The 21,445-nt window shown below is 54.6% G+C and overlaps 7 protein-coding genes across 7 annotated transcripts; 4 read left to right on the top strand and 3 right to left on the bottom strand.

Annotated features, from left to right (window-relative positions):
• The first annotated feature begins 120 nt into the window (after window positions 1-120).
• BDY24DRAFT_445062 (uncharacterized protein) lies at window positions 121-2,450 on the top strand. The gene is made up of 2 exons (XM_076644891.1): window positions 121-262; window positions 346-2,450. Coding segments are annotated over exons 1-2 (1,827 nt in total). The 5' UTR covers window positions 121-260; the 3' UTR covers window positions 2,171-2,450.
• A 173-nt stretch (window positions 2,451-2,623) lies between these two features.
• BDY24DRAFT_372641 (uncharacterized protein) lies at window positions 2,624-9,746 on the bottom strand (the record flags this gene model as incomplete). Its single annotated transcript, XM_076638211.1, has 28 exons — window positions 2,624-2,725; window positions 2,890-3,141; window positions 3,258-3,281; window positions 3,380-3,481; window positions 3,625-3,662; window positions 3,778-3,881; window positions 4,408-4,497; window positions 4,572-4,753; window positions 4,825-5,012; window positions 5,094-5,259; window positions 5,335-5,367; window positions 5,459-5,594; window positions 5,666-5,855; window positions 5,941-5,959; window positions 6,045-6,109; window positions 6,241-6,690; window positions 6,781-6,857; window positions 6,954-6,965; window positions 7,050-7,329; window positions 7,423-7,499; window positions 7,619-7,630; window positions 7,717-8,002; window positions 8,087-8,163; window positions 8,276-8,627; window positions 8,758-8,846; window positions 8,965-9,184; window positions 9,259-9,401; window positions 9,451-9,746. The coding sequence occupies 28 exons, from the start codon at window positions 9,744-9,746 to the stop codon at window positions 2,624-2,626; spliced, it is 4,062 nt and encodes a 1,353-aa protein (XP_076492427.1).
• Window positions 9,747-9,916: 170 nt separating this feature from the next.
• On the top strand, window positions 9,917-11,026 carry TRS23 (TRAPP subunit TRS23). The gene is made up of 3 exons (XM_076642437.1): window positions 9,917-10,024; window positions 10,129-10,293; window positions 10,695-11,026. The coding sequence occupies exons 1-3, from the start codon at window positions 9,952-9,954 to the stop codon at window positions 10,976-10,978; spliced, it is 522 nt and encodes a 173-aa protein (XP_076492426.1). The 5' UTR covers window positions 9,917-9,951; the 3' UTR covers window positions 10,979-11,026.
• A 798-nt stretch (window positions 11,027-11,824) lies between these two features.
• BDY24DRAFT_403892 (DUF4202 domain-containing protein) lies at window positions 11,825-12,941 on the top strand. The gene is made up of 5 exons (XM_076642436.1): window positions 11,825-11,971; window positions 12,065-12,099; window positions 12,163-12,287; window positions 12,367-12,643; window positions 12,754-12,941. Exons 1-5 carry the CDS (start codon window positions 11,894-11,896, stop codon window positions 12,860-12,862), a joined length of 624 nt encoding a protein of 207 aa, XP_076492425.1. The 5' UTR covers window positions 11,825-11,893; the 3' UTR covers window positions 12,863-12,941.
• Window positions 12,938-15,107, bottom strand: SLC1 (1-acylglycerol-3-phosphate O-acyltransferase SLC1). The gene is made up of 7 exons (XM_076642435.1): window positions 14,970-15,107; window positions 14,780-14,885; window positions 14,495-14,634; window positions 14,257-14,354; window positions 14,046-14,140; window positions 13,750-13,939; window positions 12,938-13,640 (listed from the first exon to the last, which is right to left on the bottom strand). Exons 1-7 carry the CDS (start codon window positions 15,050-15,052, stop codon window positions 13,282-13,284), a joined length of 1,071 nt encoding a protein of 356 aa, XP_076492424.1. The 5' UTR covers window positions 15,053-15,107; the 3' UTR covers window positions 12,938-13,281.
• Window positions 15,108-15,199: 92 nt separating this feature from the next.
• Window positions 15,200-17,122, top strand: BDY24DRAFT_403889 (uncharacterized protein). The gene is made up of 5 exons (XM_076642434.1): window positions 15,200-15,613; window positions 15,719-16,692; window positions 16,772-16,833; window positions 16,912-16,921; window positions 17,009-17,122. The coding sequence occupies exons 1-3, from the start codon at window positions 15,419-15,421 to the stop codon at window positions 16,827-16,829; spliced, it is 1,227 nt and encodes a 408-aa protein (XP_076492423.1). The 5' UTR covers window positions 15,200-15,418; the 3' UTR covers window positions 16,830-16,833; window positions 16,912-16,921; window positions 17,009-17,122.
• Window positions 17,123-18,962: 1,840 nt separating this feature from the next.
• Window positions 18,963-21,099, bottom strand: BDY24DRAFT_372638 (cell division control protein 14, SIN component-domain-containing protein; the record flags this gene model as incomplete). Its single annotated transcript, XM_076638210.1, has 8 exons — window positions 18,963-19,250; window positions 19,309-19,457; window positions 19,508-19,624; window positions 19,683-19,854; window positions 20,572-20,608; window positions 20,678-20,766; window positions 20,858-20,935; window positions 21,058-21,099. The coding sequence occupies 8 exons, from the start codon at window positions 21,097-21,099 to the stop codon at window positions 18,963-18,965; spliced, it is 972 nt and encodes a 323-aa protein (XP_076492422.1).
• Between the last annotated feature and the right edge of the window lie 346 nt (window positions 21,100-21,445).

The following is a 21,445-nucleotide window of genomic DNA, read 5'->3' as shown; positions in this document are numbered from 1 at the left end:
AGGAGAAAGAGAGGGGAGGAAGGAGGAGAGAGCTGACACGAGTCTCGGTCGCTGCGCTTTCTTTCTTTCTCGGGGTCAGTTTTCCAAAGAAAGTAATATCATGAGAAGAGAGAAGACCGAGCTCGAGATGCTAAGGGTCGATTTTTTCTATAAAATTGGACAAGGCAACGGAGGAAACGAGGCGACGCTCTGCCCCTGGCGAGCTTTCATCTCCTTCCCTCCCAACTGCATCCTTCCTTCTCACTCCTCTCCTCAGCACCATGTCAGTACAACCTCTTCCCCTTCCCTTCCCTTCTACCTTCGCTGACTCATCTCTCTCTCTCTCTCTCTCTCTTCCTCTCTCAGGCCTCTTCCTGTCGAACGCTCTCAAGGCTCCGTTTCCGACCTCCTACGACGGTTCCAATCCGCCGACGATGCTTCCAAGAAGGAGAGTCAACGGGAGGAACGTATGGCTTCCATGAAGTCCTCTATGGGGAATCGAGTCAGCGGTGGACCCTGGCAGCAACGAGCGAGTTTGGGAGTCGACGGATCCGCTTCAAACGAGGGAGGGAAGAGGGATTGGAAGGCAGAGAGGTCCGCTTCCTCCTCGAGTTCAGTCTCACCAGGGAAGAAGGTGCTGGAGCTGCCAGGAGGAGAGAAGGTGGCTGGAGAGTTGGAGAAGCTCTGGGGGTTCAAGGGAGCTGCAGCAGCGGTGGAGCCGGTGGTCGTGAAGGAGAAGAAGGAGGCAACCGAAGAAGGAGGAGGAGGACGAGCTCAACAACCAAACGACGATGTTCCTTCCACTCAGGTCCTTCCTCCTACTCCCACCATTGTCGACACAGAGTTCAAATCAAAGCCGGAACCCCCCTCTACCCCTCCCAAGGTCGAAGCAGCTCAACCATCGAAACCAGAACCTCGGCAACGAGTTTCCTCTCCCTCCTCCTCCTCCGATCCGTCGCCTCCTCTTCCTCCTTCCTCTCCCACCACCAAGGTTCCTCTTTCCGAATCCACCACTTCAACTCCTACTCCCACCAAGTCCTCACAACCTCCCAAAGAAGACGGCTCCACTCCTGTCGTCCGAGAACGAACGGGCTCAACCCTCTCCGCTTCCACCACCTCCTCGAGCACCGTCGCTCACTCAGCAAAGAAGTCAAACGCTACCACCAACACTCCTTCCAAACCCACTCCTACCTCAACAGTCAAATCTTCCACCTCCTCCTCCTCAGCAGCAGGTCGTCTCACCTCCAAGCCTCGAACGCCAGCCTCCTCTTCCAAACCTCGTTCCTCCGCCATCTCCCCTTCATCCTCCTCAACCTCAACCTCAACCTCAACCACCAACAAGAAAACCACCACCACCCCGGTCCCTAAACCCTCCCCTTCCAAACCCTCCCTAGCACGCCCACCTCGACCTCACACCTCCAACGCGCAGAACCACACTCCCCTCCGATCCTCCGTCGCTCGTCCTGCTCCCATCGCTTCCACCACCACTCCAACTCGACGACCCACCTCCAGTACAGCGACTCATCGATCTCCCACCGTCACCGTATCAGCCTCGTCCTCGAGACTCTTCGCTCCTACGGCTTCGTCCCTCGCGAAGACGCGATCGCCTCCTCCTCCCTCGTCGACTTCGTCGTTGAGTCGAGTGAGCGGAGGAGGAGGGTCACCTGCGATGAAGAGGTTGGCTGCTGCTGGTGGTGGCGGAGGAGGGAAGGTTGGAGGAGGAGGGAGTCCGGCTGGAGGATCGATTGGGAGGAAGGCTGGTACTGGAGGAGCTGAAGGACCGCCTTCGTCGTTCAAACCGACTCCCACTCCCACCAAGTCGAAAGATCTCGCTGCTCAGGCGCCGTCATCGAAGAAGGAGGAGGATCTCGCTCCCTCGACCTCAACCGCAACTCCCCTCCCTCCCTCCGCGGCCGTCGCCAGCGTCGTTCCCGAGTCTCAGACCTCCCAACCCAGGTCAGAACCTACCCCGGAACCCGAGCAGTCCTCCTTCGATCTTGAGCACGAGCAGGAAGGATCTGAACGAAGCGGGACGAAGGTGGGAGGATCGCCAGTCGTCGTGGGCTTGAGTTCGAACTCGAACTCGAAGGAGGAGGGAGAGGAGACCAAAGTAGTTGGTGCTGAGGTTGAAGGACAAATAGAGGGAGACGGAGAAGGGGAAGTAGAAGGGGAAATCCCTGACGAGGAGTAGGAGTAGGCCGTCGCGTCGTTTCCGTTTCGTTCTCAGTTTCTTCCTTCGTTTCTTCTTCCCTTCGCCTTCGTTTCTTGCATACCATACCCCGCCGCCATTACTCCTACATACGTATACGCACACACACATCGGGATCCCTTCGTTTCGTTTCACCTTCATCGCTGGCTGGTCCAGGCCTCCTTCGTGCCTTCGGTTTCGTCTCTTAACCCTTCTCTACACACCTCTCCTTTTCTCGCTTCGCTCGTTCGTTTCGGTTGATCATAATCACGATCTTTTGGGCTTATCACGAGCATGAGCAAGGTCATCAAAGAGGGCCGAAACACAACAAGAGAGACGAAAATGAAAGCAAGCGAGGGTATGAAAGTGAGAGAGAGAAGGAGAGAGGAGTACAACGAGACTCGTCCGAGCTAGAGAGAGGTAGTCGAGAAAACGAGAGAGAGAGGAGGAGAGTCACTAAGCCTTGGCCTTCTTGTTGCTTCCAGTGCTGGTAGGTTTCTTCTCCTTCGAAGCGGGAGCGGCCTTTCGCTTGGTTCCTGTGGCGGCGGCGGGTTCGTCCTGCGGTCGAAGAGAAGAGAAACAGACGGAAAAATCAGCGAGGATGAAAGGCACGGTTCGAAGCGTCCGAAGAAGAAGAGGATGAGGAGAGTCGAAGACGAAACGAATCGACGACGCGTCTCCGTCGAACGACTTGCTCGAGAAGAGCTCCGAGAAAAACTCACCTCCTGAGGAGCACTATGAGTCCCCTTGTTGGACCTCGTAGACTTCCTGGTCCCTTCAACAGGAGGTGCTGCTTCCTCCTTCTTCTTTGAAGCAGGCTTCTTGGTGGTCTCCTTCTTTCCCTTGTCGTCCTCCTTCTTCGAAGCAGGTTTGGCCGCCGCCTTGGAGGTCGAAGCGGGGTTGGCTTTGGAAGCTGGTTTTTCGGATTTCTTGGAGGTGGGCTTCTCGGATTTCTTGGAGGCGGGCTTCTTGGACTGGGAAGGAGAAGAACGAGGAGGGAGGTCAGCCCACGCGTTCAGTGAAGCGTTGACGCGACTTCTGGGAGAGTTTTGAGAGTTTTGGTAGGTGAGAGAGGGTAAAATGGACACACCTTGGAAGCGGGCTTCTTGGAAGACTGTTGGATGAAGAAAGAAGAGCGAGTTGGTGAGCTTTGGACGAGAACGAAGGGAGCGGAGAAACAGTAAACAAAAGGCGAGGGAAACTCGAGCTCACCTTGTCCTCCTCCTCCTCTTCCTTCTCATCCTCTTTAGCTCCGGATCCAGAAGCCTCAGGGTCGACTCCATCGAGCTCGTGAGCGAGTTTAATCACCGAGTTCTGCGAAAGTCCAGCGCAAGAAGAGGACGAGATCAGCGGATGAATGCACAGAGATCGAGCCCGACTTCAGCGAGCCTCCTCCCCTCCCTCTCCTCCTCTCCTCCCATCCGCCGTCCTTCGCACTCAAGCAACGAAGCACTCACCTTTCCCTGCTTGATCTTGACAGCTGGATCATCCTCGTCTAGGACAGAAACCGACCAGAATCAACCCCCGAAACGAACGTCAGGATCTTCCTTTCTCTCGTCTCGATCTCCTCCCTTCCCGAGCTCATCCAACTCTCCCATCGTTCAACTCACCTCCATGTCTGCTGACCGAGTTACCGTTCTTGGTAGTGATGCTAGCGTCACCTTCGACCACAGCGTCGACCTTTCCAGAGGGGTGAGAAGCTCCCCATTTCCATCTGCGACAAAGAAGAGGCAGGAGAGGGAAAGGAAGGTCAGGCGGGGAGAGCTCGAGGAGGGACGGTCAAGAAAGGACTGTATAGAAGAGAGAGGTGCTGACGAGACGTCGTCGCCTTCTTTGAGATCGGATGGAGCAGTAGACATGGTTGGATGGGATGGATAAGAAGGGTTGTTTTGGGCGGTGAGGGTTAGGAGGGAGAAGGGACAGAAGAGAGGGAGGGGCGGTTTCGCTCGAGGAGATGACGAGAGGGAAGATCGAGAAGACAGGGCCGATTTCGGAATTTTTTCGCATCTGGAAGAAGTCTGCGAGACTCGTGCATCGTCTTTAAGGAGCGGATGGCTTAGCGACAAGCTTTGACCGGTACAGAACGCGAAGACGGCGAGGAACTGAAGGAGGGGAAGCGAAGGACGCTCGACGACGCGACCTCGAAGCCCAGAAGGAGTTTCCAGGCGACACGGAAAGGACTCTGATAGATAGATAGGAATAGAGGTATAAATAAACGATAACACCACGCAGATACGAACTGAAGCCCAGGAAAAGAAAGGAGAGGAAAAGAGAGAGCAAGAAAAAGCAACGACGACGGAACTAGACTACTTCTGGTAGAGCTTGACGGACTGTAAGACGATTCAGAAACGAGGTCAGCTCTCTACTTCGAAAGAGTGAGAGAAAAATGAAGAAAGGAACTGACCTTGACCTCCCAGTAAGCCTCGGTGAAATCACCTCCTCTCGTTCGAACGTACTCCTCGCAAGTCGAGAAGCCTGTGAGAGCTGCACACGAAGTAGGCTGACCAGCGAGAGGTTCGCTCTTGGTCCAAGCGCTTCCAGCCCAGTCTCCGCACTGCGAGAAGAAAAAGTTGTCAGTTTGAGTGACTCGAGGAAAGGGGAAACGAGAGAGAATGGAGGGTTCGAAACGAGAGACGCGTCCGATCCTCGAAACTTACAGTCGTGATGTTGATGATCGCATTGAGATTCTTGAAGAACTTGGAGAGCGTGCAGTACGTTCCAGGGTATCGAGCGACGGGTTGTCCCCATTTCCCAGTATCAGGGTCGGGCGAGCCGGAGGCAATGTCGGCGGGGATGGCGTTTCGGGGAAAGAAGTAGATGGAGATCGCAGAGTCAGTCCACGACACTGGAGGGCCAAGAGAAGAAGTGAAGACGTCAGTAACAGAAGAGAGAAAGAGAAGGCTGAAGGGAAGAAGAAGCGACGAACTAGCGTAAACTCCTCCTCCGTTGTTGTTGAAGCTGACACCGTAGTTGGGAGATCCCGAATCATCAACGATTCCGCATCCTTGGTTTCCTGTCTCGTAGGCAGCACAATTCGTGATAGCGAGAGATCCGGTTCCTCCGAAGAGAGTAGGGATGTAGCACCCCGAGCCCTAAAACGAAGGAGGAACGACGGTCATTGCTCGTCCTCTCTCCTTCAAACGATGAGAAAAGTTACGAGAACGTACAGTATGGACACTAGCTTGGTTGTTTGAGTAGAACTGAGAGGAAAAGAATGAAGGAGAAGGGGGAGAAGAAGGGCGAAGTCAGCGACGCGACGAGGAGGAAACGAGTTCGAGAAGGAAGACGTACCCCGATGCCTTCCAAGATGTCGACTTCTCCGGTGTAAGGCCAGTCTCCGTCCCCTAGCAACCAAGCCGCAGGCCAAATCCCACAGCCTATAGGCATGTGAACCACGTCGAGAACGAGAAGGGAGTTGGAGTTGAATCTGTACGAGAAACGAGAAGAAAGAGAGTGTCAGTCCTAGTTTCGTTTCGACTTCAAGACGAATAGACTCACCTCCAGTTCGTTCCAATCCTCGTACTCTTCCTTCCAACAGCAGCATCGACGACGGGCGTGGTCTCCATCTTCATGATCGCGTTTCCCGACGAGGAGACGTAGGCGAGTCCGTACTTGTAGGCGTCCGCTTTTGAGAGGTAATCCACGAAACCTTTGGTAGGATCAACTCCGTCGTACCAGTTCCAGTTGTCTGTTTCGTCGAAAGGAAGGGGAGCGGAGGAAGAGAGGGAGTCAGGAGGGAGAGAGCGAAGAAAACGAGACGCGACGAGACTGACCGAAGAACGAGTTTCCGGCCTGAGAAGAAGAAAAATAGAAAGGCCAAAGGTGTTAGCTCAGCGAAAAGAAAGAACGGAAGAGAAGGGAGGAGAAGAAGACTCACAGCGGACTGAGTCAACTTCCAAGCAGGGAACGTGGGAGATCGATAGATGCTCAACCTCCAGCCACCTGCATTCAAGAACGGAAGACTTTCATCAGCTTCGTAGTTTTCTCGTCTTCTCACGAAGGACCGAGAGGCCAAGAAAGCTCGGTTCGGATGAACGAGAAGCACAAGAAACGAAAGGAACGACGCGACTCACCACCGCACTTCTGACTCGAATCGCCCACACAAGATTGATTGCAATCCCCCTCCGACGCCGGTGCCCCATTCCCGTTGTCCAAAATGTTGCCGCACCAGCACTCGTTGAAACTCTGCGTTCCAGCGAGAGCAAAGCCTCCCTTAGCACAGATCGACCAGCACATCTGGTTCGTCATCTTCGGGTCCTGGGTGTAAGATCCAGTGAGAGTTCGACCGGCCATGGGATCCCAGGGGTAGTCCTGAGCGCAACCTTGGTAGACGTAGGTTGGGGAGGGGGTAGGAACAGCTGAGGAGGAGGTGGTGGAGGAAGCGGTGGAGGAAGCAATGGAAGACGAGGAGGAGATTCGGGTTGAGACTCGAGTTGAGGAGATGGGAACCGAAGAGGAGAGGGAGAGAGTGTATCTGTAGGTATTTGTGGTGTAGAATCCTCCGCAGAGTTGGAGGGCGTTTCCTGAGGGGGAGGAAAGGAGGTAGAGGGTCAGTCCGGTCGACGACGCGTTCGACGAAAGAAGGAGATCGGAGACTCGTTGGGGAGACCAACCTTTGCAAGGAGTGGAGCACGAGCTTGACGAGATTACTGAGCCGAGGTTGTTCGAGAAGGTGGAGCCACACATGCACCTATTGGACGAAAGAAAGAAGCGGGAGGAAGAGAGAGACGCGTCAGTTTCGAGATCCGAATCCACGCATCCTTCCTTCCCCAGTACGAGAACTTACTGGCTTCCGTACCTACCATAGACGAAGAAGACGACTGTCAGCTTGTTGATCTGGCTCTCGAGAAAGGCATAAGTCGGTCGAAGGCGAAAAACTCACTGCAACCCAGCGAGAACGAAACCTCCCTTGAGACAAACCGCCAAACAGGCTTCCACGGTCGCTGAGTTTCCGAGATCAGTCGAGCTTCCAGTCAGGGCTCGAGCATCCCCATCTTGCGTGCATCCGACGGTGGTCCAACCGGTGGGAAGAACGACGGAGGAAGCTGAGGCTGAGGCAGAAACGGAGGTCGAGGTGCGGGAGGCCGAGGACGAGGAGAGCGACGGAGTGTACCGGTAGGTGTTGGTGGTATAGAATCCTCCACAGAGCTGAAGAGTATTTCCTGAAAGAATGAAGAGGAAAGGGAGAAGGGAGTCAGGGGTTGGCAAAGAAAGGCGAGACGGAACGAGTAGGGACGAGGTGTGTGAAGACGAACCTTTGCAAGTCATGGAGCAAGAACTGGACGAGATGACGGCTCCAAGGTTGTTGGAGAAAGAGGAACCACACATGCACCTTTTAAAACGAGAGAAGAAGGAGAACGAGAAGGAGGAACGAGAACGAATGGGTCAGTCCCGACGCGTCGACGTTGTCGCTCTCATTCTCCCCGTAATATCTCGAGGAAGCCGACTCACTGGCTTCCATACCTACGATACCAAAACAACGAACCAAGGTAGTCAGCACCCAATCTCCTCTAGCCCTCAAACTCTCTCACAGAACCCAAAAAACTCACTGCAACCCAGCGAGCACAAACCCACCCGACCTGCAAACCGCCAAACAGCTCTCCACCGTCGCTGAACTTCCCAAATCCACCGAGCTTCCAGTCAACGCCCTTGCATCTCCATCCTGCGTGCACCCTACGACGCTCCAGCCGGAAGGAAGACCGGCCGAGGAGGCTGAGGCGACGGCTGAGGAGGAGGAAGAGGTTTTGGTAGCTGAAGAGGAGGAGGAGGAGAGAAGAGCGGCGTTGGTGTAAACGGAGTTGAGGTAGCTTCCTCCACATTTGGTTGAGGCGTCGCCTAGGAAAAATGAAGAGGGGGGAAGGGGGAGGAGTGAGTCTTGGGAGACGACGAGGGAGGGAGAGGGAGGGAGGAGAAACGAACCGGAGCAAGTCGAAGAGCACTGGGAGTCCGAGACGATGGCTCCGAGGGAGTTTCGGAAAGCGGAGTCGCAGTAGCATCTGAGGAAGGGCAGCGAGGGAGGTTCGAGGAGGAAGAGAAGGGAAAAGACGCGTCAGTTTCGAGCCTCTTCTCTCTTCCTCGAAACGAGCACGACCGCCAAATCCAACTCACTGGCTCCCATACTGAATTCCAGCCATTCCGTAGCCCTTTCCAGCACACACCCTCAAGCAACCAGCAATAGTCGCTGAAGATCCAAGATCAACCGAATATCCAGTAAGGGCTCGAAGCGATCCGTCTTGGGAGCAACCGAGGTAGGTCCACCCCGACGCGACGGAGGAGGAAGAAGATGATGGCGAAGCAGCAGCTGAGGAAGTGGAAGCACTGGTGATGGTAGTGAGAGTGGTGGTGACGGTGGTGGTTCGAGTGCTGAAGACGGTAGACGTTCCGTCGGAGGAGCCGCCAGAGGAGAGGAGGATGTAGGTCGACGCGACGTAGGAGGATCCACAGGTTTCGGCGGGGTTGCCTAAAGAGGTGATGGCAGAGGGGCATTGAGGGAAAGTAGAGGTAGGTGTGAGTGATGTGGGAGAGGTGTGAGTGGGGCGAGAGCCAGAGAAGCGAGCGGCGAGAAGAGCAACAACGAAGACGAGACTGACCTGAGCAAGACATCGAGCAAACCGACAGATCCAGAATCCCTCCCATCCCATTCTCAAACCAGTTCCCACATCGACACTGAGATCCATACCTACAACAACAACCCACCACCAACGAGACATCACGAAAAGGATCAGCAAAAGCGTAAAGGGCTAAGCTTTTCGATCAACGAAATCGAGCTCAAACGTTCTTCCTTCGTTCCAACTCACTCTAGAGCGGCGATCGCAAACCCTTTCCCCTCGCACGTAGATAAACACAGCTCCACAGTCATCTTGGACCCATCCTCGAACTCGTAGCCGTTGAGAGCTCTGGACCAGCCGTCCTGAGTGCATCCGAACGAAGCCCAGCCGGTGGGGAGGGAGTTCGAAGAGGAGGAGAGGGAGTAGGTCGAAGAGGTGTACATCCCTCCGCAGGTTTCCGAAGGGTTACCTATGAACGAAAAACAGAGGGAATAGTTAAGAAGAGTTGGGAGATGTATAGAGGATAGAGGGAAAAGGGCTCACCGAGACAAGGAGAGCTGCAAGACGAGCTCGAGATGGTCCCTCCGAGGGAGTTCGCGAACGAGTTTCCACAGAAGAGTTGGCTCCCGCTACGAACGATCAAGCAAATTTGGCAAACGAAAGTCAGGACCAGCTCCTCTACTATACTGTACAAGCCACCAATGCAAAAAAAAACGCGTCTTTTCGCCCACTCACTACTGCAAACCAGCGAGCGAAAAGCCCTTCTTCTGACAGACGAGCAGACCTCCTTCGATGGTTGCTCCTGCTCCTAGATCGACCGTGTATCCTGTAAGAGCTCGAGCGGACCCGTCTTGAGTGCATCCTAAGGAGGTCCAGCCTCCTGCTGTGTTGGTAGCTCTGTGTTTCAAGGAGAGGGAACGATGGCGACGATCTCGAGAAGGGGAGGAGTGAATGTTGACGTTGGCTGAGGAGAAGGAGGGAGCCGCCGCGAGAAGGAGGAGGAGGGAGGCGAGGGGAGTGCTGAAGAGCATGGTTCGTAGATAAGATAAGACGAGGGTCCTGAAGAGGAGTGGGAGGAGGGAGTAGTGCTGCCTCGAAGGCGGGAAGGGAGAAGGATGTGGTTAAGGGAAGGAGAGGACGCGACGTCGATCCCTCCTTTGATTTCGAACCAAACTCTCCGACGACCCCCTTTCTCCCAAAACCACCATCTCGGAAACCTCAAAAAATATCACCGACATGAGCGCCATCGTCTACTCTCTCTGGGTGATCAACAAAGCAGGAGGTCTCGTCTACGATAAACAGCTGAATCGTGAGCTCTTGTTCTCCTTCTTACTCTCGTTCTCCTTCCTCCTCGTCTCATCTCCTTCGAACTCGCCACGCTCACCATCTTCTCTCCTCTCTCCTCGTCGGTAGCTGGCCTCCCTCCCATCTCCCAAAACGACGCTCTCATCCTCGCAGGAACGCTTCACGGAATCCACGCCATCACAGGGAAGCTCTCGCCCGTGGATGGAGCTCAAGAAGGAGTGGAAACGATAGAAGGCGACGGAGTCAAGATGATTATACTGTTAACGGCTACAGGTGAGTTGCGGGCGAAGGATTGCATGTATCTCTTTTCGGTTGGGCTGGAGGGCCTGGGAGGAGGAGGAGCGATGGAGGAAGAAGGGAGGAAGGAGGGACGAAGCTCAACGCATCTCTCGTTCTCGTTCGTTCGTGCGTGTCGTTGTATGCTCGTACGCGAGGGAGCGTTTGAACTTCTTTTGTTCCTCGTATGTAAACATACGGGGCTGTATGCTCTCTTGAGCTCGAAGAGGCTCCTCCCATCTCCTCGTTCTTTCCTTCCCTTCGAGCTCACGCTCTCTCTCTCCTCTTCCTCTCCCTCCCAACCCATCTCACTCCCATGCTCCCGTTCCCTCCTCTCTCCTCTCTCCTCTCTTCTCTCTCACTAACCCACCTTTCCCTCCTCTTTCCTCTCCTCAAAGGAACCAAATTCGTCCTCCTCGTCTCCCCTTCCTACCCAACCACCGTCTCGCCCTCTCTCCCTTCTTCCCTCACCTCCCTCTCCCTCAACTCGAACGGCAGTTCGAACTCCTCCTTCCTCCTCTCTCCCGGTCGGGTTCTTCTCGGTCGAATCTACGAAGCCTACAGCGATTCGGTGATGAAGAACCCCTTCCATACGCCCGAGATGCCGATCAGGAACGAAGGGTTCGATACCAAAGTGGAGGCGTTGGTGAGGAGTGCGAGCTTTGGAGGGGTGGGCGTGTGAGGTTAGGGAGAGAGGGAAGTAGTAATGATTTGATGACCTGACCGCTAATGGATTCGCTTGATAGAAGAGACCAAGAGAGGAATGTGTCTACAGTCCAGCTCGTATGATATATGCTCGAATGAAGAGCCTTTCCGGCTCAAGGGCTGATTGAAAGGAGGAGCAGAGACGAACGGACGCGTCGAGATCCGCCGGTCGTCTCCCTCGCTCGATCCCTTGCGAGCGATTTGAGAGCTCAACTCGTAGAGAAGCAGGTTTACACAGCTCCTTCATCTCTTCCTTTCTCTCGGCAAATTTGAAAGGAAAAAAAAAGGCTCGAAATCCACCTCTCCTCGTTCGCCATCCCCACACCTTTAGGTGAGGGTATATCAACCTGCCCTTTTGCTAGTTAATCTCCCGAATTCCCCACTTTGAATAGCACACTCTCTGTTGAGAATAGTGGACTTTTTTCTTCGGATTCTAGAACTAGATTTTCTTGAGAATTTATTGTCCTGTTTCGAGAGTGGAAATATTTCTGCGTCGCTCGGAAAGGAAGTTCCAACGCGTCTCGCTCTCCGTCGTCGTTTCTCGCCGTTTCTTCCTCTCCTTTGAGGCTGGAGTCTTGATTAGAAGATCAAGTCGACTTCTGATGAGTCTTTCTACCCTATGCTCTCCGCGAACGAGCAGGGAGGAGTCGCCGGAGGCGGCGACGAGCTGCGAGAGAGCCAGGACGACGCATGACTCTGATGAAAAGAAATTTTCCCGCTTCAAAAATTCCCCCATCGTCTATGTACTTTAGTGTAGACTGGATATCGAGAAAAACATATAAAAGGAAGATCAGGTGTGGGGACGGCAGGCTTGCCCTGCGCTACGATCTGTCTGACTCCTCCCTTCCCTCCAACCATCTCCCCCTCTCTCTCTCTCGCAAACCCACGCACGATGTCCCTCTCCGCTCCCGAAGCCTACGCCCAAGCTCGCACTCTCATCGACGAAGTCCATTCCAAAGATCCTGCTTCCGTGAGCTCTCTTTCGTCCTTATCTCGTTTCGTTGAGCTCGAGCTCACCTCCTTGCTCCCTTCCCTCCTTCTCCTTTGCGTTCGGCTGAGACAGTTGGAGCTAGGTTATGCGGATGCTATGGAGGCTTGGTGAGTCTCGTTCACCCTTTCTACTCGCCATTAGGTTTCTATACTAACGAGAGATGTTGGTAGGACGTTGAAACTTCAACCCACCGCTCCTCCTTCCCTCCTCCTCGCGGCTCGATGTCAACATCTCGATCGGTTCTCGACTCCACGATCTACTTATCCAGAGGGGAAGGCTGGGTACTTGAAGTGGAGTGGGTCTTAGCTCGCTCTCTATCTCCTCTTCTCCCTTTGTTCATCTCTGACTCCCTCTCCCTCCTCCCTCTCCCTCAGGACGTGACCTCTACACGACCCAATCCCTTCACGCCCAACGCCTCCTCCTCTCCTCCGGCGTCTCCGCTTCGGAAGCCGACTCTGTTCGCAGATACGTCTCCAAGGAGAACCTCGCGCTCAAGAACTCTTCCGATGAAGCGAAAAGGGACAAGGTCGAGAAGGGCACCCAGGTGCTCGAGGACGCGGCGGTGTTGGTGTTTTTGGAGAGGGAGCTGCTGGCCTTCGTGGGTGGAAATGAGGATTGGGAGAGGGAGAAATGGGTGGGGATTATGAGGAAGTGAGTGCGAGTGGAACGAGCGAGCGGAGAGGAGAGAGCGAGGGAGGCGAGGGGGGAGGAGACGAGCGAGAGCTGACTCTTTTGTTGCTGTGGTGGTTGTGCGACCCCAGAACCTGGATCAAACTTTCCGAGGAAGGTAAAGCGGCTGCTATGACGATCGTGCCTTCGCTACCGAAGGAGCTGCAGGAGATTCTTGTCGAGGCGGTCACGACGGCTTGATCGTCTCTCGCGTCTCGGGTTTGTTTTGCTCCTTGCTTTGTAGGGTTCTTTCGTTGTAATGGAATAGAGTTGAAGTCTGTTTGTGATCTGTTTCGAGTCGAGTACCGATGATGGAAGAGCAAAGGCAAGCCAGGAAAGGAAAGGGTGATTGCGGAGCAAAAAAGGCGGACACGGTGGGTATCGCATGGAACTGAACGAGAACTAAGCGAGCACAGAAGAAGAGAAGTGGCAGAACAAGAGATGAGAGAGTCTAAAGTCAAGAGAGCAGACACCATCGAAGAAAGAAATCAAAGAGTCCCTCTAAAGCAATCTAAAATCCAAGTTTGAAAAACGAAACGCAAGGTCGACGCGTCTGCCTCCTCAACTCCCTCTCTCCTCCTCATTCAAGCCCTCTCCTTCCCCTTCCTCTCCCGTAACTGTCAACTACTCTCCTCCCCACCTCCTCCACCCCTCGGAACAATCACCGCTCCATCATCGCTCTCGTCACTGCTCTTCAAAGCCTTCTCCTCGCCGTCCATCACCTGAGATCCACCCCTTCGGGAGTCGGACTCAGCCTCAACAGCGGTGGTTCCGTACGAAGAGGTATCGTCGTTGGTGGAGGAGAGCAGAGGTTGGGCTTCTTCCGAGGAGGGTTGGGCAGCGGATGGAGAGGAGGTGGTAGGACGAGCGGCAGAGGTTGAGATCTCAAGGAGGGTAGCGAGCATGGTGAGACGGGTGGATTCGGCGAGGGAGGTGACGTCTTCGGCTGTGAGGGAGGTGGTGGAGATGGGGGGGAGAACTGGGGGAGCGAAGCGAAAGCAGAGAGGGAGGAAGAGATTAGGTTGAGCTCGACGCGATGAACTCGGAAGACGCGAGTTCGAATCGATTCAAGAAGGAGAGCTACTCACTTCGGATCGTGAGAGTCCCTCCATCCAACCTCGACTTCCCATTGAACAGATGGTGGTAGTTCTCGCAGACGACGGGGATGATAGGGACCTGAGCATCGATGGCGAGGTGGAAAGCTCCCTTCTTGAAAGGAAGGAGGAGAGGAGTCGCACTGCTGGTTCGGGTTCCTTCGGGGAAGATGAAGAGGGAGACCTGCAAGGAACACAATACGAGAGAGAGAATCAGTTTCCCAAAGCCACAGGAAGAAGGACGAAAGTTGTTGGTTGAGAGAGAGAGGGGGAGAGAAATGGAGACTCACTCCCTTCTTCTTCATGTCATCTCCCGCCTTAGCCATGACCTGCAAAGCGTTCTTGCTTCGCTTTCGATCGATCCAGACGGCTCCAGAGAGGGACACTGTGCGAAAGAAGCAACGAAAAAAGGAACGCAAACGGTCAGGTCGTGCCGACGAGGAAGAGAGGAGGAAGGGAGCGAGCGTTGAGCTCGAACGAGAAAGGAATAGAAAGACGCACTCCACCATCCGAGGAAAGGAGTCCAAGCGAGTTCCTTCTTGGCCATGATGGAAGCCCTCTTGGGGAACATTTTACCGAGGTAGAGAATGTCGAGGAAACTGAGATTTTCGGAGGGAGTAGAACAACAAAAGAGAGCGGAAGGAGGAGGAGTGTCAGCTGCCTCGTCCCCTCTCGCCCTCTTCTACTTCCTTCCTTCCGTCGCAAAGCTCGTGGAACTAGAGAGAAGATGGAGACTAACCTCTGGTGGTTCCCGAGAATGATAGCAGGGCCTTTGAGGTTCTCGAGGTGCTCGGCTCCTTCGACTTTGAGATGAACTCCGGTGAGAGGAGCGGCCATGAGGTAGAAGAGTCGTCCGACGACGAAATTGGTGTTCAGACGCTGAGGGAAAGTACGGAGCGCGAAAGTAACATCAGTTTTGCGCTTCTAATCGAGGAGAATGACGGCCAAAAGAGCGCGCGAGGGCAAGGAAGAGAGGAAAAGGGAGGAGGAGAGGAAAGGAAGGAGCTTGTTCGCTTGAACTGACCTTTCCAGCGAGCGAGAGCAAGACCGCAACCCCAAGAGCACAGAAGCTTGTAGCGAGCATGGATCCGATGTACAAGCTCAGGTTGATGTAGTACCGAGCTTTTTGACTGTAGCGAGAGAAGGGAAGAACGAGTGAGCTTCGAGCGGAGAAAAGGAAGGAAGGAGGAGGACGGAGTTGTTGGGAAGCTCACGATTTCGACCTAACGAGAGCCAGGAAGGACAGAGTTATCGTAGACAGAAGGAGAGAGGGTTGAAGAGCAGAACTCCATGGCATGGTGGGCGAGAGAGAGCGAGATGAAGGGAAGGGAGGAGATTGAGTGAGTTGGACGTTGATGGTTAAGGAGAGAGCCGGAGCGAGAAGCGAGCTTTCGTTGGGGCAACAAGGCGAGCCTTTTCATCTCTTGATTTTTTAATCTTGATAGTCTTGAAGGAGAATCGAAGAATAAGGACGAAACCGAACTTCAGGCAAAAAACAACGGAAAAAAGAGGACCTCGTGGATCTTCGGAAGCTCACCTCGTTTCGTCGCTCCCCTTCCTCTCCTTGCCTCCAACCATCAGCATCGATTCCCTCGCTTTTCTCGACTTTCGCCCTATCGAGACCATCTTTATTTCCCTCCATCTTATCCAAGAACCCCTCGAAATGCCTCCTGCTCCCCTCCCCTTCCTCCCCGACGACGTCCTCTCGGAGATCGTGAGCTTGCTCTCTCCTCCTCCTCCTCCCTCCATGTCGCCCTCGCCTCCCTCCCTTCTCTCAGACGTCCTCGAACGATGGAGACCTCCCAACAGGTCTATGGAGAATCTCACCAACTTCTGGAGAGCTTCCAAGCGATTCAAGGTCAGTTTGAATCTCCCTAAGTTCCTTCTTGCGCAAACTGTCGAGCGTCGACACCAGTCTCCTTCCCTCCTCGTCCTGACCCCAGCCTCCTCCCTCCGAACCCAGGCCCTCGCTGATCAAACCTACTACTCCTACGTGGCCCTTAAAGACGCTCGCGTCTGTCTCGCTTTCGCAAAGCAGGTCAAGGCTTGGAAGGACGCCGGATCCGTCGTTCCCTCCCTCGTCGTCTCGCTCGCCTTTCACGGAAAATTCCAGTCATTCCACTCCTCACCCATCGATGGGAGGTCTTCGAAATACTACCTCCTCCAGCATCTTCCCAACCTCGCGAACCTGGATCTCGGCGGAGAGGTGGAGACAACGTCGGACGTTCTCCTCCAACTCATGATGCGTCCTCTTCCTCTTCAATCGCTCGTTGGCGTTGGACTGTCGTCTTCCAACTACGACGCCGTTTTCAGGGTCCTCTCATCTGCATCAGGAACACTCAGGAACGTCAGTCTCGTCAGCATCTCATCGCTTCAGGCCGTCAGCAACCGGGACGACGCGCCTTCCGTCGACCTTCCTCTTCTTCGACGTCTCAACATCGTCCCTTCCAGTTTCGACAACAAGGGCGGCATCCATATACCACTCGAATTAGGGCTCAAGGCCTCGGACCTTCGTCTCCTCACCATCGGTCTAGGAGCAAACTGGCCCATGGGAGAAATGGTGCGACTCTGCTTCCTCCTAAACGCGTTCAGGAAGTCAGTCGAGGAGTTCTCCGCTCCGATGTGGTCCGTCATCTCCCCCGGGAGTCTGCAGGACCTCCTCGTGGGTACGTCTCGAGTCAAAACTCTTGCCTTTCACTTCTCGGAGTCTGATCTATGGCTCGAGCGCGACGAGGAGAAGAGGAGGATCAGTCGCCCGTCTTTCCCCACCGTCCGCACCTTGATCTTCGTGCAGGAGTCGTCGGAGGGACCCATGGACTCTGAGATCGAAATCAGCATATTTCGTTGCCTCAACCTCTTGCTCTCGAAAGAGACCTGCCCCTCGTTGGTACGCGTTTACTACGTGACGGAGGACAGAAGAGGACCGGTCTGGAACGTGTGAGGTCCCTTTTTTTTTCTTTTTCTCCTCGTTCTCGCTCGCCTTGACTGACCCTTTCATCGTCTTTTTCCTTCTCAGCTGGGCTCGTCTTTCTCTCGACCTCGTCAAGAAGGGCATCGAAGTTGTCTATCTCTAGTCGAGTGAGTGGTCCTTCTCTCCTTTCTCGCTTTCGACGCGTCTCCGAACTGACGAGCTCTCTCGTTCTCTTTTCTTCACAGCCTCTACCACGTGAGCTTCATTTCTACGCTCTCTCCCGCCAAGCTCTATCTTCTCCACGATGCTGACCATACCTCGCATCTCCCTCGTCTCGCTCAGATCGTCTCGAAACGTCGTCGTCGCTGTCGCCCGAAGGTTCAGATCGTCGGTCGGTTGGGGAGGTTGTTGGGTGGTTTTGAATTTGGACGAATATGTAGGATGGTAGCCGGTAGCCTCTTTATGATTTTGTTTCTTTTAGAACTCTCAGAAAGAGAAAGGGTAGGTATCAGCAGCTGAAAGAAAGAAGCAGCTTTCGACGCGTCGCTCTTCCCTCCGTCTCCCTTCCTCCTCTCAAGCAAGCCCACGTAGCCCCTTTCTCCTTAGATCTCTCAGGAGCAAAGCAAGTAAGCATGGTCAAAACCAAGAAAAGGGGAAAAGCGAAAAGCGAACAAAACGAAACCGAAACCGAACTGCAAAGCAAAGCAAACCACCCCTCGATCTCCTCCCTCCTCTCACACAACCAACCCTCCCCTCCCAAAACCACCCTCTCCACTCCCACCACCTCCCAACGCGCCCATCAAACTATCCACGTTACTCATGAAGGTCCCCAACAACGCCTTCTTCTCCTCCACACTTTTCGTCGTTCCCGTCCCGGATCCTCGTCCTCCTCCTCCCGGCGGCACCCTCTTGGACGGTGAAAGATGGAAGGGTTTCGAGGATTTGGCCCTCCTTTGCTTTGTGGGCGTAGATGGATTCGGATTGGGTGAAGGGTGTTGGCAGGAGGAGGAAGCTGAGAGGGCTGGGGAGGCGATGGGGAGGAGAGGCGAGGGGTGCTGCTGGTTGTTCGAGGACGCTGCGGAGGAGGGACGACGCGGTGTGAGGCCTGAGGAGGACGTCGTCGCAACTGGGGAGATGGGACGCTGATGAGGATGAAGTGGAGAAGGTGGAGGTGGAGGTTGGAGGTGGAAGGAGGGAGTCGAGGATCTCGGTCTGCTGGCGGAGGAGGTTGAGGCGGCGAGGACCTTTCGAGGAGAGGAGGACGAGGAGGAGGAGCTTGTTGAGGCTGAGCGTTGGTGGGAGGAAGAGGGTTTGGGTGGTGGAAGCATGAGACCACTTTCCCTTCTTGAGGAGGAGGAGGTTTTGGCGACCGTAGGAGAAGAGGAAGCAGAGTCGGTTCCACCTTCGAAACTCAACGACGCGACTCTCCCCTTCCCCAACACTCGTTGCTCGAGAGGCGTCGGTTCGTCGTCCTCCTTGATCCTGTACCGACTTGGTGTTCTTGGTAGACCGTGATTCGAGAGAGGGACGTCCGATCCGTCTCGTCGTTTCGTGGGAGTTTGAGGGACGAAGGTTTCGAGCGACGCGTTGGAGGTGGAGGAAGGTTGAAGAGGTCTCGAGAGCGAGGACGATCTCGAGTTCGTTCGAGTGGAGGAAGGGGTGGTAGGAGGACGAGGATGAGAGATTCCTAGTCCACGAGCTTGATGGCGAGAAGGTGTCTGAGGTTGTTTAGGAGGAGCGAGAGCCGAGGTCGATTGGGAGGTCGTGAGTGGTCGTCGGGATGGACTCTGAGGGACGAGATTCTCCGCGTCTGAGCTGTTGGAGACCTCCACCGACCGAGATGACGATGAACGACGAAGAGGTTGAGGTTTGGAGGAGGGAGAAGAAGGGTGCGACGAGGGGATCCGGGGCGAAGAGGGAAGGTGGTCGAAGGACGAGGAGATTCCGAGTCCGTGAGCTCGATGTTTTGAAGACGAAGGTGTTCGAGGAGCTGGTTCAGGAGCGTGAAGACCGGATGGGTCGTGTCGAGAAGGAGTTCGTGGGATGCGAGCTGCTGGTTGTGCTGGTGATGGGAGAGGGACAGGGTCCTGGTGAGGCGTAGGTGTTTGGGAGGTTGAGGAGGGTGATGCTTGAGGGAGAGGAGAGTTGGAAGTTGGAGGGGTGAGGGATGGGGACGATGGAGCAGTTGGCTCTGGGAGGAGGTAGAAGATGAGAAACTCGAGGCATTTCATCCTAAGAAGCAAGGGAAGAGACGTCAGTCAAAACAAGAGAGGGAGGAGGAGAGTCGACTTCGAGCTCACCTGACGTCCTTCCTCACGCCGTGCTTCTTCAACACCCTCATCACCGTTTCCAGCCCACCAGCTTCCTCGAAGACTCTCGTATTGGTTGGCGAGTCGGCGAGAGCACAGAAGAGGGTATCCAGAAGGCTTGAGGCGAGCGGCGTGGGGAGAGGTGCAGAGTGGGAGGAGGAGGAGGAGGAAGGGAAGGCTGAAGGTTCGGGTTGAGTTGAAGAGGGAAGGTGACGAGTGAGAAGGAAAAGATCCAAGATGACCTGAGACGAGTGGAGAACGTTCTGATCAGCTTCCTGGGCAGGATGAAGCGAAATTGACGAGATGGAAAGGAAGAAAACAAAGGGAACTCACCTCCATCGACGACCTCTTTCCGACGAGATCCCTACTCCCAGCATGCAGCAAGCTCAAGCCCTGAACAACTTGAAGGACAGCCGAGAGCTCCATGAGAGTCGTATGCAGAACTTCGTCCGATTCTGCGAGAAGACAACGGTTGAAATGAGCTTTGAACGGACGAGCGAGGAGGGAAGGGAAGGGAAGAGCTCAAGCGAACCTTTCTGAACGAGTTGAGTGTGAAGGATCGGTAGAAGTCGAGCGATCAAAGGGAGAAGTCTACTGACAACTAAACCATCCAAGGCAAGTTTCGATAAGGTCAGTTTCCCGATCCTATCTGGATGGGGAGCAAGGGAGGGCGGGAGGAAGCAGCGGTAGACGTTGTTCCAACTCACCATTTCCATCCATCCCGTCTTGCAGCTTCACAAACACCCTGAGAACCCTCGTTCGCTCCTCGGTCTCTTCTCGAGTCTCGTGAGGTTTAGGGATGCACAGGGTTGCGAGGAGTCCATCGAGGTGGTTGAGAGCTCGAAGCTTGCGAGCAGAGGAGGATCGAAGGGAAGCGAGCTGGGTGTCGAAGAGAGGGACAGGTCAGCTTCTTTCGTTTCGTAGAAGTTTCAGGAGAAGAAGGCGAGGAGGTAGACGTACATCCTCTAATATAGGAGAGAGAAAGGCTGGAAGGTCGCTCATGGGCGAAGCTCGTGGTTGGAAGGGAGGAAGGGGAAGGTTCAAGCTCCGAGGTGTTGTTCGATTTCGAGGCAAGGAAAAAGAAATCAAGAGGTCCCGACGCGACGCCGTCTGCGTCCTTTCCTTAAGCTTAGGAGAGAAACTGAAAGAAGGGAAGAGCTGCTCGCGAACTAGTGTTTGCATATCGTAAAACTTAATCCCCTCAAGATCTCCTTCCTTCCTTCAATCCCAACCGCGACGACCCATCGATCCCGTCTCCCTCCCCCTCTCTCTCCCTCGTCTTCTTGCCTCAAGGTGACGACTCAATCCGAGGTAGTAGAAAATATCTGCTGAAAAGAAGGAAGATTAAGCCAAAAAGGAGGTCAGCAACCACTTCGATCTGCTAAGGCGACCGCACTTTTCGACGCGTCTCGACTCGACGGGGAAATGAGCTTACCTCTCCCTATTCGCAACGATAGGTTCAGATGACCCCGTCTCCAGCTCTCGCTACCTCTCCCACAAGTAACTGGAGGCGAGAAGGGAGAGAGAACGTGTTCAGCTTCGCGTTTGACTTCACCGGCCTCTCCCCTTCGTTCGACGAGAGGAAAGACGACGAACCTTCGACTCAACCCTCCGACCTGAAGATGAAGAGATGCTGGTCAGCAAACGAAGAGCTCGGACGCGTTGAGGGGAAAGCCGCGTAAGCACGAGAGGGAGAGCTCACCCTAAACGAAACCGACTTCCTCCTCCTCCCAAATCCCTGCGACGACGACTTAGAGTCCTTGAGATGCAGCGGTGACGGGAGCTCCTGATCTGTTGAAAAAGTAGGGGAATGGGGGAAGAAATTGATCGATCAGCGAGCGAGCCGACTGAAAGAAACGAGAAAGAGAACGAGAAGACGAACCGAAGGAAACGCTCGAGGGGAGTCTCCATCGACTCGACGGACCTGAGAGGTAGGAAAAGAGTCAGCATCAGCAACGTCCTGGTTTTGAGATACCGGGGCGGAAATCAGAGAAAGAAAGCCGGCGAGAAGGAAAGGGAAACCACGAACCTCGAATCGAACGCGTCGAGATCCACTCCTCCGAAGGCGAGAGCTGAGCGGACCTCCTCGACGGGAAATTCTAGCAACGAATCGATAGGCGTCATCTGCTCCGTGTCCTCTTCGAAGCCCTGATCACAGATCAAGCACGGCGGACGAGACTCCTCTCCCCCCTCCTCCCTCCTCTTCCCAACTTCCTTCAGCATCAAACTCTTCTTCCCTTCGTCGTCGATTTCAACCCACCCCGAGCATGCTGCCACAGGTTGCGGGAAGCGGAAGAGGCGAGCTCGCACTCACTTCTTCGAGGAAGCGAGGAAGGAGAGAGGGTCCTTTGAAAGGAAAGAAGTCGAGGCCTGAAGCGAGACGACGGAAGGCGGGCTCTTCTCCTGGGAGGTTCGTTCCTGCGAGAAGATTTCGAGTAGCGACGAGACCTTTATGGAGTCCAACTGGATC

Source organism: Mrakia frigida (assembly GCF_051309035.1).
Source record: "Mrakia frigida strain ATCC 22029 unplaced genomic scaffold BDY24scaffold_48, whole genome shotgun sequence".
NCBI classification, from domain to species: domain Eukaryota; kingdom Fungi; phylum Basidiomycota; class Tremellomycetes; order Cystofilobasidiales; family Mrakiaceae; genus Mrakia; species Mrakia frigida.
The sequence above is the reverse complement of the archived record's forward strand: the minus strand, read 5'-3'. Positions and strand labels throughout refer to the sequence as shown.